The 11921-nt window shown below is 35.1% G+C and overlaps 1 protein-coding gene across 1 annotated transcript in view; it reads right to left on the reverse strand.

Annotated features, from left to right (window-relative positions):
- Window positions 1-573: 573 nt before the first annotated feature.
- The window catches only part of LOC131979808 (integrin alpha-M-like), a 30024-nt gene continuing 18676 nt past the window's right edge, over window positions 574-11921 (reverse strand). The window contains exons 22-31 of the mRNA XM_059343851.1: window positions 11184-11263; window positions 10986-11066; window positions 10750-10825; window positions 8646-8753; window positions 8497-8538; window positions 8281-8406; window positions 8066-8179; window positions 7948-7980; window positions 7730-7840; window positions 574-5539 (exon numbers count right to left, since the gene is read on the reverse strand). Of these exons, the coding sequence (XP_059199834.1) occupies window positions 5231-5539; window positions 7730-7840; window positions 7948-7980; window positions 8066-8179; window positions 8281-8406; window positions 8497-8538; window positions 8646-8753; window positions 10750-10825; window positions 10986-11066; window positions 11184-11263 (1080 nt within the window). The 3' untranslated portion in view covers window positions 574-5230. The remainder of the gene's footprint in view (window positions 5540-7729; window positions 7841-7947; window positions 7981-8065; window positions 8180-8280; window positions 8407-8496; window positions 8539-8645; window positions 8754-10749; window positions 10826-10985; window positions 11067-11183; window positions 11264-11921) is intronic.

The following is an 11921-nucleotide window of genomic DNA, read 5'->3' on the forward strand; positions in this document are numbered from 1 at the left end:
AATAAATAAATAAAATATAATAATAAATATATATTTAAATATAAATAAATATAATAATAAAAGTCCCTTCATCACCACCACAAAACCTGCTGCTGTTTATAAATATAAATAATAAAAATAAAAAAATAAGTCCCTTCATCACAACCACAAACCTGCTGCTGTATAGAAAAATAAATAAATAAATAAATAAATAAAATATAATAATAAATATATATTTAAATATAAATAAATATAATAATAAAAGCCCCTTCATCACCACCACAAACCTGCTGCTGTTTATAAATATAAATAAATAAATAAATAAATCCCTTCATCACAACCACAAACCTGCTGCTGTTTATAAATATAAATAATAAAAATAAAAAAATAAGTCCCTTCATCACAACCACAAACCTGCTGCTGTTTATACATATAAATAATAAAAATAAAAAAATAAGTCCCTTCATCACAACCACAAACCTGCTGCTGTATAGAAAATAAATAAATAAATAAATAACCCTAACCCAGAAATCATGCACAGGATGATAAATGGCAATTCTATTATGATTCCAACTTCAATACTTTAACACAAAATTCAAGTTCTCAAGTTGACATGTGGTTTTTATTGCAAGAAATCTTAAAACAAATTACAAAATCAATGCACGAATAACATTTCTCCAACAAGAACATTTTCAATAATAAAAACAAAATAGCAATATCTACAGCTGTACAATATGTAAAATATCATAAAGTAACTGATTTAATAATCCACCTATGTTACAATTATATTATTTTTTTTTTACCAAGCGTAACCATAGTAACACTGACACGAATAAACAGTTCAAGTAGGCAAAGTGGAAGAATTTCAGAATGAAGAGAGGCTTAAATATTCTAAGTGCAGCACAAAATGTAAAAATAAAAACCAGTAAAAACCAGCAGAACTTTACCGTAATAAATACGGTGCAACTTTTTATAATATTACGGTAAAATGATATTAACACTGTTGATCTCACCTTTCAGATTGACATTTTATTCCATATTTTACTTTAAAAAATAAAAAGTTTTTCCATCAAAATAAACGCTGTTCTGCCATATAATTGACAAGAAAATACTTTATAAATGCTGCATAAATTAAAGGGAGAAAAAGTATTTTTACAAAAAATAAATGCAAAAATGATGCTTGTATATATATTACAGTATATTTTGTTGAAAACACAGTGCCAGAGTAATTAAAAAAGTAAAAAAATCCTGTTTTGGCTGATATAAACATTTACAGTGTTTTATTGTTACTGAAACTGAATTAACCTATTCATCATTTTATTGATTGAGAATTTTATTTCAAACATGTAAAAGTCAACAAAAACACTAAAAAATAAGATTTAAAAAAAAAAAGAAATATACAATGAGAGAAGAAAAAGAAGAAAAGAAAAGGAGAACATGCAACAGCTCAGTTATTAATTTCTCTAAACAGATTAAATTAGATGAATTGTGTCTACAACACATCATACTAACTACTGAAGGTAAACTGGATTCATGCTGATTTTCCTTTTTAATGGTTAAAACAGTGAAGGAAGACTTTCCCCATTTACAGGAAGAGTTGAAAGGTTTTATTTCAGTTGTTTATGATAAAACCTTTGAGTTTTCAGTAAATCTGAATTCTTTTTGTCTCGTTCACCAGGTGATAAATCATTTTATTCTTTGATATTTTCAACCTGTTTTATCTGCTGAGTCACTTTGACCTCATCGCTCTCTTTGCTTCTCTCTAAAATCCATCATGGTGCTCCAGTCAGTGCTGTTACTGACAGAGCTAGCTCCATGCTAGCTCCATGCTAGCTCCAAGCTAGCTCCATGCTAGCTCCATGCTAGCTCCATGCTAGCTCTAATCACTTAAAAGAGCAGCAGTGGCTAACAAATATGGAATAAACAATGCATGAAATATACCGCATTCATTCAAATTATGATGATAAAAGTTTTGACAAGCAGACAACTAAAGGCTAATATAATAAAAAAATATAGTAAACAGAACTCCCATTCACTCAGTAAACACCATGCTTGTATACAAACAGCATTAAGATGTAAATAAGACACATATTAATAACAGTAATGAATAAGAGTAGCAGGATGTGAACCTTGGCTGGATTTCAACCAACAACACATCCAGTGATGTTGAAGTTGAAGCTGGCTGAAACACTAGCAGCAACTAAAGCAATGTTGATGGAGAATGTTGCTCCCGAGGGCCTGTAGGGCAACTTTTCCTTTAAAAACATTCCTAACGGGCGTTGGGTGGTTCATATCAGCCCGAGGTCCCTTTGCTGCAGGTCTGCTTCCTTTTCCTCTCTCACTATCCAGTAAAACATGACGAGGCCAAAAAACTCAACTAAACAAACATTCCTAATAATTAAATATCAAAGCTCAGAGAAAAACACTTCACCTCGTCCTGATTTCACAAAAAAGTCTACACGGCAAAACCTGAACTCTAAGTCAGATTAAATGTCTCAGATCAAGGAGATAAATGCTTATTTTTAGTTCTTCTTAGTCAGCAGTTTTTATTTTAGACTGTTTCACTTGTTTGATATAAAGATTTCACGGCTTTTGTCTTATTTCAAGAATTTTAATAAAAATATTCTACATCCAGATAAAAATCTTTGTGTCTGTGTGAAGAAAAGTTGACTAGTTTTTAGTGACTTTGCTGGTTTCTATAAATATAATGCCTATCATATCATTATGTCCAGATGATGGCTCTAGCATTTACTGATTATTAATTCAACAATATTTTTACACATATTGAGAAAATAGGTCACGTGTATTTAATTAGAATCAATAAAAAGTCACTTGTTATCAGTCAGAATACACTAATTCTAAGGTATTTGTGGTTCATTAGATTAGATATTTTACTGGTTTTGGAAAGTTTTGACAAGACACATTTTATTGTTCCATTGGCAGATAATTTTGATATTTTCAAGCAAAATACACCTAATTTTCTTACTTTTTTCCTTGTTTTTAAGAGCTGACTTATGCAGTGCAGGTCTACCAGCTGTAGATATAAACGTCACATGATGGAAAGTTGTTTATTATATTCTGGAGAAAATCTGGAGTAGTGTGAATTTAAGCAGTTCAGCACATTTTTTGCGCAGATTTATTTATTTATTTTCTTTATTTTTTTATTTTTATTTATTGTTGTTTGCACTTAAAAAAGAATTTTAGAAAAACAAGGAAGTATTGATATAGGACGATAGTTCGAAAATACAGATGGATCATCAGATTTAAAGAGCGGAATAACTTTGGCCATTTTGAAGGCTTGAGGGATAGTAATGACAATAAAGTTCTATTCTATTCTATTCTATTCTAGTACCTGATTCACATGGAAAAATGAATGTTAAGGGCTCAATAATTAAAGCAGAAACACTTTTGATCAAAGAGGCTGGAATTTCATCAGTTTTTAAGACTCATGATAATATCAAGAACTTCTGAAGACTTTGCAGGCTCAAAAACATTTACATTTAGGGAAGCATACTCTTTACTTATATAATCAGTGGGAGAACCAAAAACACTGCCAATATTATTTGCAAGATGTGGTCCCACATTAACAAAGGAGTCATTCAATCGATTTGCAATTTGGGATGGCTCCGTTATCTTTACTTGGCCATCCTGAAATTCAGACGGGGACGGAGAAGAAGCGTGTCTCATTTTGAGTGTCCCATGTAGATTTAATGTTATTTTATAGCTGTTAAATTGGTCACTATAATATTCCCGTTTAGTATTTCTAACAAGATGGTTGTATTTATTCCTAAATGATTTGTACATAGCATAATTTAAAGGAGTAGGACTTTGAAGATATTTTTTATATAATTTATTTTTCTTCAGAGCAGATTTCCTAAGTTCAGTAGTAAACCATGGTTTATTCAGGCTTGCGTTTTTTTTGATACTGTTATTTATCAGAGGAAAACATTGGTCAAAAACAGAATAGAACTTGGTAAAAAAATAATCATAAGCTGTGTTAACATTCAACGCCTCATATACAGCTTCCCAAGATCATTTTGCCAACATCTCTCTGGAAATGTTAATATTCTTGTCATTGAACCTTCGAAATAAAGACGTCTTTGGTTCGGACATACTTGATTTACCGTGCAAAACAGAAAGTTGAAAAACAGGCATATGATCTGAGATATCCGTATAAAGAATACCAGATTTTTATAACATTAAAAAATTCATTCGTAAAAATATTATCTATCAATGTAGAGGATTTACTGGTTATTCTTGTGGGCTTGTTAATTAGAGGATAAAAGTAATAGGAGGACAGTTTGTTTGTGAGGTCAGAAATGTGATGTTTGATTTCCTCATTTAGAAGGTTGATATTAAAATCCCCTAGTAAATAACAAGGTTTCCTCTCATGATCAACATGTTCTAACACATCTAATAAACCTTCTTTGAATTTGTTGATATCAGTATTTGGAGGGCGATATATACAACCTACTATCACTCTTTTTTTCAGATTCTGAACAACAATTTGAACCTCTAGAAAAACAACTTCACTGTTACATTCTTGAAACTTCACTTCAAGATCTACCCTTTGTTTGAAATCAAAACCCTTTTGGACATAGAGAGAAACTCCACCACCTCTACCTCCTCTGCATCTATGTGTGACTGTATAGTCAGCTATTTTAAATAGTCAGCTAATATCCTCTGTAAGCCATGTTTCAGTTAATGCAATAATTGAGAAAACATGGTTCAATAATGAAAGATAATGATAGAAATTGTCATAGTTTTTAGAGAGACTTCTTATATTTAGATGTAGAGTAGAAAAGATGATGGACTCACTGTATTTTGAAATAAAAGAATTAAAATTAATTTCAGAAAAATACTCACATGAGGATGGACAATGAGCATACAAATCATCATTTGTGGATATATTATTTAAAGACAAAAATACATCAGGATTAAATGAAGTATTGTAGATCTTGTCATCACTTTGTTGCAGTGAATAAAAATCATTAATTGGTGCATTGGACTGGGCATAACATGAGCTAAGATCCCTTTCAACGAATAGACGCTGGGGTTGTGCAGACATAAACTATCTGAAGCAAATGGATACGTGGTTTACAAGTGTCTTGGGTGACATTAATACTGCAGTATTGCATCCTCTGGATCAGATGGTGGGGCCAAGGTGGTCTGAATACTCAGATAAATGACCGTACTCTGGATTCACTTGATCAGATGATGCGGTGTTTCCATTACCGTACTCTCCATTACCCTACTCTGCACCATCGTCAGCAGATTGTATGGTTTCATGGTACTCTGAATCCTCTGGTTTAGGTGGTGGGGTGTTTCCATCACCGTACTCTGCACCATCGTCAGCAGATGATGAGGGGTTTGTAGTGCCGTACTCTGATTTCTCTGGATCCTCTGGATCAGATGGTGGGGGGCTCGCCTCACCATCAGCTAGAAGTGATTTTCCTTCTGATTGGCTGACCGCCCCGTTGGTCGTCTTAGCAGGGAAAAGAGCAGCTTCATCCTCTTGTTCTTGATAATACTCGAGTGTTTTCCTCTTAAAGAAACCAAGCTGATGACAGACACAAGAAAAACAATTAGTCCAAACATCACTTAGACCCATTTAACATCTTGAATTCATTTTTTAACATTCAAGCAACAGCTCTGAATGTGAAGACAGAGGTTTCTAACAGTGAATGAATCAGAATCTGAGGAAGTGACAGTGTTGATCAAGACATCTATGTCATGTGTTTTACAGCAATATCTGATGAAATAAGGATGCTAACCAGCTAGCTACGGCCGCTCCGGTCTTTTAATATCACTTGTGCCTCGTATGAAGTAAAAAGGTGTTTAAAAACCAGATCAAACAGTAAATCTAAAGGTCTAAAACCAGATCAAACAGTAAATCTAAAGGTCTAAAACCAGATCAAACAGTAAATCTAAAGGTCTAAAACCAGATCAAACAGTAAATCTAAAGGTCTAAAACCAGATCAAACAGTAAATCTAAAGGTCTAAAACCAGATCAAACAGTAAATCTAAAGGTCTAAAACCAGATCAAACAGTAAATCTAAAGGTCTAAAACCAGATCAAACAGTAAATCTAAAGGTCTAAAACCAGATAAAACAGTAAATCTAAAAGTCTAAAACCAGATCAAACAGTAAATCTAAAGGTCTAAAACCAGATCAAACAGTAAATCTAAAGGTCTAAAACCAGATCAAACAGTAAATCTAAAGGTCTAAAACCAGATCAAACAGTAAATCTAAAGGTCTAAAACCAGATCAAACAGTAAATCTAAAGGTCTAAAACCAGATCAAACAGTAAATCTAAAGGTCTAAAACCAGATCAAACAGTAAATCTAAAGGTCTAAAACCAGATAAAACAGTAAATCTAAAAGTCTAAAACCAGATCAAACAGTAAATCTAAAGGTCTAAAACCAGATCAAACAGTAAATCTAAAGGTCTAAAACCAGATCAAACAGTAAATCTAAAGGTCTAAAACCAGATCAAACAGTAAATCTAAAGGTCTAAAACCAGATCAAACAGTAAATCTAAAGGTCTAAAACCAGATCAAACAGTAAATCTAAAGGTCTAAAACCAGATCAAACAGTAAATCTAAAGGTCTAAAACCAGATCAAACAGTAAATCTAAAGGTCTAAAACCAGATCAAACAGTAAATCTAAAGGTCTAAAACCAGATCAAACAGTAAATCTAAAGGTCTAAAACCAGATCAAACAGTAAATCTAAAGGTCTAAAACCAGATCAAACAGTAAATCTAAAGGTCTAAAACCAGATCAAACAGTAAATCTAAAGGTCTAAAACCAGATAAAAACAGACAGATAATTTACCTTGACAAGATTTATTAAATTAACATTATTAAATCTAGAAATAAGCATGTTGAACACTTAAAATAATAAATTAACTCTTAAAACCAGATAAATGATCTAACACTTCTACATCTAAATTTTTTTTTTTTTATCTTGGTAAGAACCAAATAATTGTCAGTGCAGTTTGAAGAAGAGGCAGCTACACTGTTAGCTGTATAGCAATTAGCAGCTTTAGCTAGTTAGCAACTAAAATAAATAGTTAAACTAAAATTTAGACCCACACACAAAATTAGGTTCTGTATTTAAGAGACTGTTGCAATGGTTACGTCCAAGAAGTCTTCATCTTCTTCACGGTGAAGATCACTATAATACATATATAAATAATCTTAATTTAATAAATCTTGTCAAGGTAAATTATCTGTCCATGCAGCAAGATCATTTACCTCAGATTTACTGTTTGATCTGGTTTTAGACCTTTAGATTTACTGTTTGATCTGGTTTTAGACCTTTAGATTTACTGTTTGATCTGGTTTTAGACCTTTAGATTTACTGTTTGATCTGGTTTTAGACCTTTAGATTTACTGTTTGATCTGGTTTTAGACCTTTAGATTTACTGTTTGATCTGGTTTTAGACCTTTAGATTTACTGTTTGATCTGGTTTTAGACCTTTAGATTTACTGTTTGATCTGGTTTTAGACCTTTAGATTTACTGTTTGATCTGGTTTTAGACCTTTAGATTTACTGTTTTAGCTGGTTTTTAAACACCTTTTCTGCAGTGTAGCTCTAAAGTTAGACTATCTAGTGTCATCACTACATTTAGTAAATCATGCGTTACTTTCTATTCTTTGGGAGCATGAACCCAGTCATTTCAAACTGCACCTTTAACTAATAACTTCATGTGGATGGATTGTGTTTAGTAATGTAATTTTATAATCTCACCTTGCACAAGATGACAGCGATGATGATCAGAAGGAGGAAACCCATTCCAGCTCCAGTTAAAATGATCAACATTTGATCTGGGAGAATAATGAACTCAACCCGAACGTCAGTCTGTTGACAGAAAATGCCAGTTTAGTGCGTCTTTATTACTATTATTACTTTATTTGGATGAGGATCTAAAATATATTTCTGTCTGTTTATGTGTAGACTGAACGTACCCATTTCACTGTTGGATCATTTCCAGACTTCTCCTGCAGAAACCATATTGATTTGGTGTTTAATAAATATGATAAATCAGGTATAAAAAACCAATAGCATGACCTCAAACTAACATACCTGCTGTTTATAAGAATCCAGAACGTATCGTTGTTTGTCATAGTGAACACGGATAAAGCTTTTGAATTTCACCTCGCCATCGTCTCCAGTATATCGTTTAAGAAAGGCAATATTCTGTGAAGTAAGAGCATGTCAGTAATGATATATTCACCAGGCTCAGTGCTATATGTTATATATTATATGTTATATATTATATGTATGTTGTTGGTACGTACGGCTGCTTGCTGTTTGAGGTCCCTGAAGTGAACGTCTCCTGATAAAGTCAACTCTACGGTTGTGTATCTCTCCAGGGTGAAACTGTCACACACGATGACTTTGCAGTATTTTTCTGGCGAGCAGTACTGTGACACAACATCAAATAATTTCATCAAGGGATTTCCAATTTTACAAGTTCAGGTGAAATATTTTGAAGGTAATTATGCTTTACTTACCTCAGAGTTCATGTCAGTAACTCCTCTGCATTGAGTTTTGTTCTGAAAAAGATCAAGTTAATTGTTAAGCATTATGACTTGGTAATTATATTCACAGCAGTAGTATAAATAAGTATTAGTGTTAGTAAAGTAAAGTGTTCTGGTGTTACCTGCTGGACGAAGACTTGATAGTTTGTCATCTCAAAGTTATGTTCCAGTTTAGTTGGGAAGAACAGGGACACATTGACGGGAAAATCCTTTGAACCAAGATTATTTATCTGCAAATAATGAGATAGTTGGCCCAGTTTAAGAGAATGGTAAACATTTTGGGAAATATACTTGTTTACTTTCTTGCTGAAAGTTAAATAAAAAAGATTGATTGAACTCTGTATGCTAAGCCAGCAGCAGATTAGCTTGCATAGCAATTACAGCAAGCTGGAAAATACAATGCATGGCTCTGTCATCTGGAGAACTGATGTGTAAAAATCGGTCACAATTTTTTAGCCGTCTACATTTGTATTATTTTGCTCACTTTGACATTTTTACTTGTCACATGTTTACGTGTTGTAAATCTAAATGTTATGTCTAAGTACAAATGAAAATTAAATAGAATGGAAAATATGCAAGTAGCCCATGTTGGGTCTACCATTTTCCCAACTTAGCTGAAAGGAAACCACGGCCGTTTCAGTATGACAAAAGATAACTTTAGCTAGCTAGCACACCCTGCAGTCCCTCTGCCTCACCACCCATCACCAGGAGAATACTGAGGGGAGGGGTCTATGTTCCCCGGGTCTATGTTCCCTCTTTGTATCAGACCGGGGAACATAGGACACTTTTCCCCGTTTTTCCCAAAAAGGGTCCTATGTTCCCCGGGCTGTCGGAACTCAGACTGTGGCCACAAACCGCGCCGTGGATACCATCCAGGAAAGGGTGGCAGCCCTGGAAAGGGATCGATCCGGAGACCGGGAGGGACATTTTTACCATCGACAGGATTAGTAGCAGAAAATCGCTGCCACTTCCACCCACAGCTCAAATTCCAATCTTATCTGGCTTCCCCCAAACAACAGCCTTGGCTCGAAGGCCGTTGCTAATCTTCCCTGCTGAGGAATGTAGTGAGACACTAATATCCCATCCTCCCCCCCTCTCCACTCCTACAACCACCTGTTGAACTGTCTGCCTTTGCTCTGGCCCAGGAAGGAAGGTCATCTCCTTAGCAACGTCCAGGCTTATCGCTTTCGTTATTCCAGCGAACTGAGACGAACTGTTTGGTGCTTGACAATAGGCGGGTCTCAGGCATACACACGAACTTCCACATATACTGATATGCATACATCCCTCCCCCAACCACCCCCCAACCCACGCCTTCGACGCTTCATACCCCCAGCGAGACAGGCCGGCGCCGGGTGGCTGCGGATCCGGATGGCCGCCTGGCTATGCCTATCCTAACCCTAACCCCTAACTCTAACCCTAATCCTAACACTAACTCCTAACTCCGAACCCTAACCCTAATCCTAACCCTATGTAGGCCTACAGGCTGTTTGATGCGCATGTGAAAATAGGCCTAGGCGAGGAAAGATTAGGTCAGGGGTGGCAACCCTGCAGGTCTCATCTAATCCTATATCCAACCCTAACCCCACAAAAGAGGGGAACACAGGACCCTTTTTGGGAAAAACGGGGAACCGAGGTCCCGGGGAACATAGGGATGACCCCCTACTTAGCCAGGAAGAGAGTTGCACCACCTCCAGAGACGGACCTTCAGTTAGAGGACATAGCAACCTAAATTAAGCCAGCCTGGGGGTCTGATCCTGGAGGACCCCCGTCACATCAGCACACTTTCTACGGTTCAGTAGCTGAATTCTGAGTGGCTAAAACCTGCTAACTGAAGGTCTGTCTCCAGAGCTGCCCTCCTTCTGCTGAGGTTGTCTAATGAGAGCAATGCAATGATTAGAACTGAACAATACAAATTCAAATGATGTGATTCAAATTCAGGTTTTTAATGCAATTACTCAAGTTAAGCAATTCAAATTAAAATATTAATAATTCAAATTCAGTTTCTGGTGGCTCATATTTCAGCCCATGTTCCCCACAATGTCTTTATGAGGTGATAATGTGCTCGTGTTGTGTTTGATGCTTATTTTGATCTGCCCCAAAGAAGCCAAACAATTAGCTAATGCAAATCTAAAGTTGCAGCTTGATCACGAGGCTACTCAATAATGAAACTCAATGTGCTTTGGAATCGAATGTTGCTTGCTGTATATTAATTTACTGCCTCACCATATATGTAGTAACCATTTCTTTCATCCCAGTATCCTCTGTTGTGAAGTTCATATAGGTGATCGGGTCGTCCATCCTGAAAAGAATATAAGATGATCACAATATGCAGTGGGAAAACTTAACTACCAATTGGATTTAAAAAAATAAAAAAGTGACAATGCAAGTGACAAAAATAATTAGGCATACAAAGAGAACTACAGCAAAAATATACAACTTATGTGAATAGTGAAACTTACAGTGTAACTGCCATTTTAATTTCAAATTGTACTGGGATGCTCTTGGTCATGGAGTTGGTCAGGGTGGAGATGGAATTGTCACTGAGGATGAAAAAGCATTTCTTGTGAATATTTAACATAAACATACATCATTATAGTGAATCAGAGAACAGAGAAACATCTGGCTTTGTTCTGTTCATTGGATAGAAGAAGAAGAACCTTTTTCCAATGATGGTCATCGACATCGTGTCATTCCACTCATACTCATTACTGATGCGGAAATTAGTTATGAAAGATGCCTTCAGAGGAAAAAAAGACAATGATGTTAGATGTGAGTCAATAGAGAAATATAAAATGCACTGTAAAAAACATGAAGCTTACCTTAAGCTTAATTATCTAGTTTTGAGTATAATTTACCTACTGACCATAGCTTCATGTGATTCTTTTAAGAACATGTGTCTTTTTGTAACTAAAAATGAGTGAGTAATCCCTCTTCACAGGGTGAGTAACCCCTCTTCACAGGGTGAATAACCCCTCTACACAGGGTGAATAACCCCTCTACACAGAGTGAGTAACCCCTCTACACAGGGTGAATAACCCCTCTACACAGGGTGAGTAACCCCTCTACACAGGGTGAGTAACCCCTCTACACAGGGATTTCAGTCTTGTGTAAAGACTTGTTTTTAGAGTTGACATTGTGAGCTTTTTCATGATTTTCAATCTATTCAACTGTTGAATATGGTGAGTTTTTACCTAAAATATTGGCTCCAGTTGAGAGTTTTAGTTGCATGAAGTTTAAATGTTATTTCAAAAGCATTTTCTACGACCAGTATCTACCCACAGATACTGAAATGAGAAAAAAAAAACATGCTCGTTTCAAGTATTTCTGGCTTATTTTAATGTTACTACAGTCGGGCTTTTCAAGACACAATTGCTCAAAATAAGTATTTCTGGATT

Source organism: Centropristis striata, chromosome 1, assembly GCF_030273125.1.
Source record: "Centropristis striata isolate RG_2023a ecotype Rhode Island chromosome 1, C.striata_1.0, whole genome shotgun sequence".
In the NCBI taxonomy this organism is placed as follows: Eukaryota; Metazoa; Chordata; class Actinopteri; order Perciformes; family Serranidae; genus Centropristis; species Centropristis striata.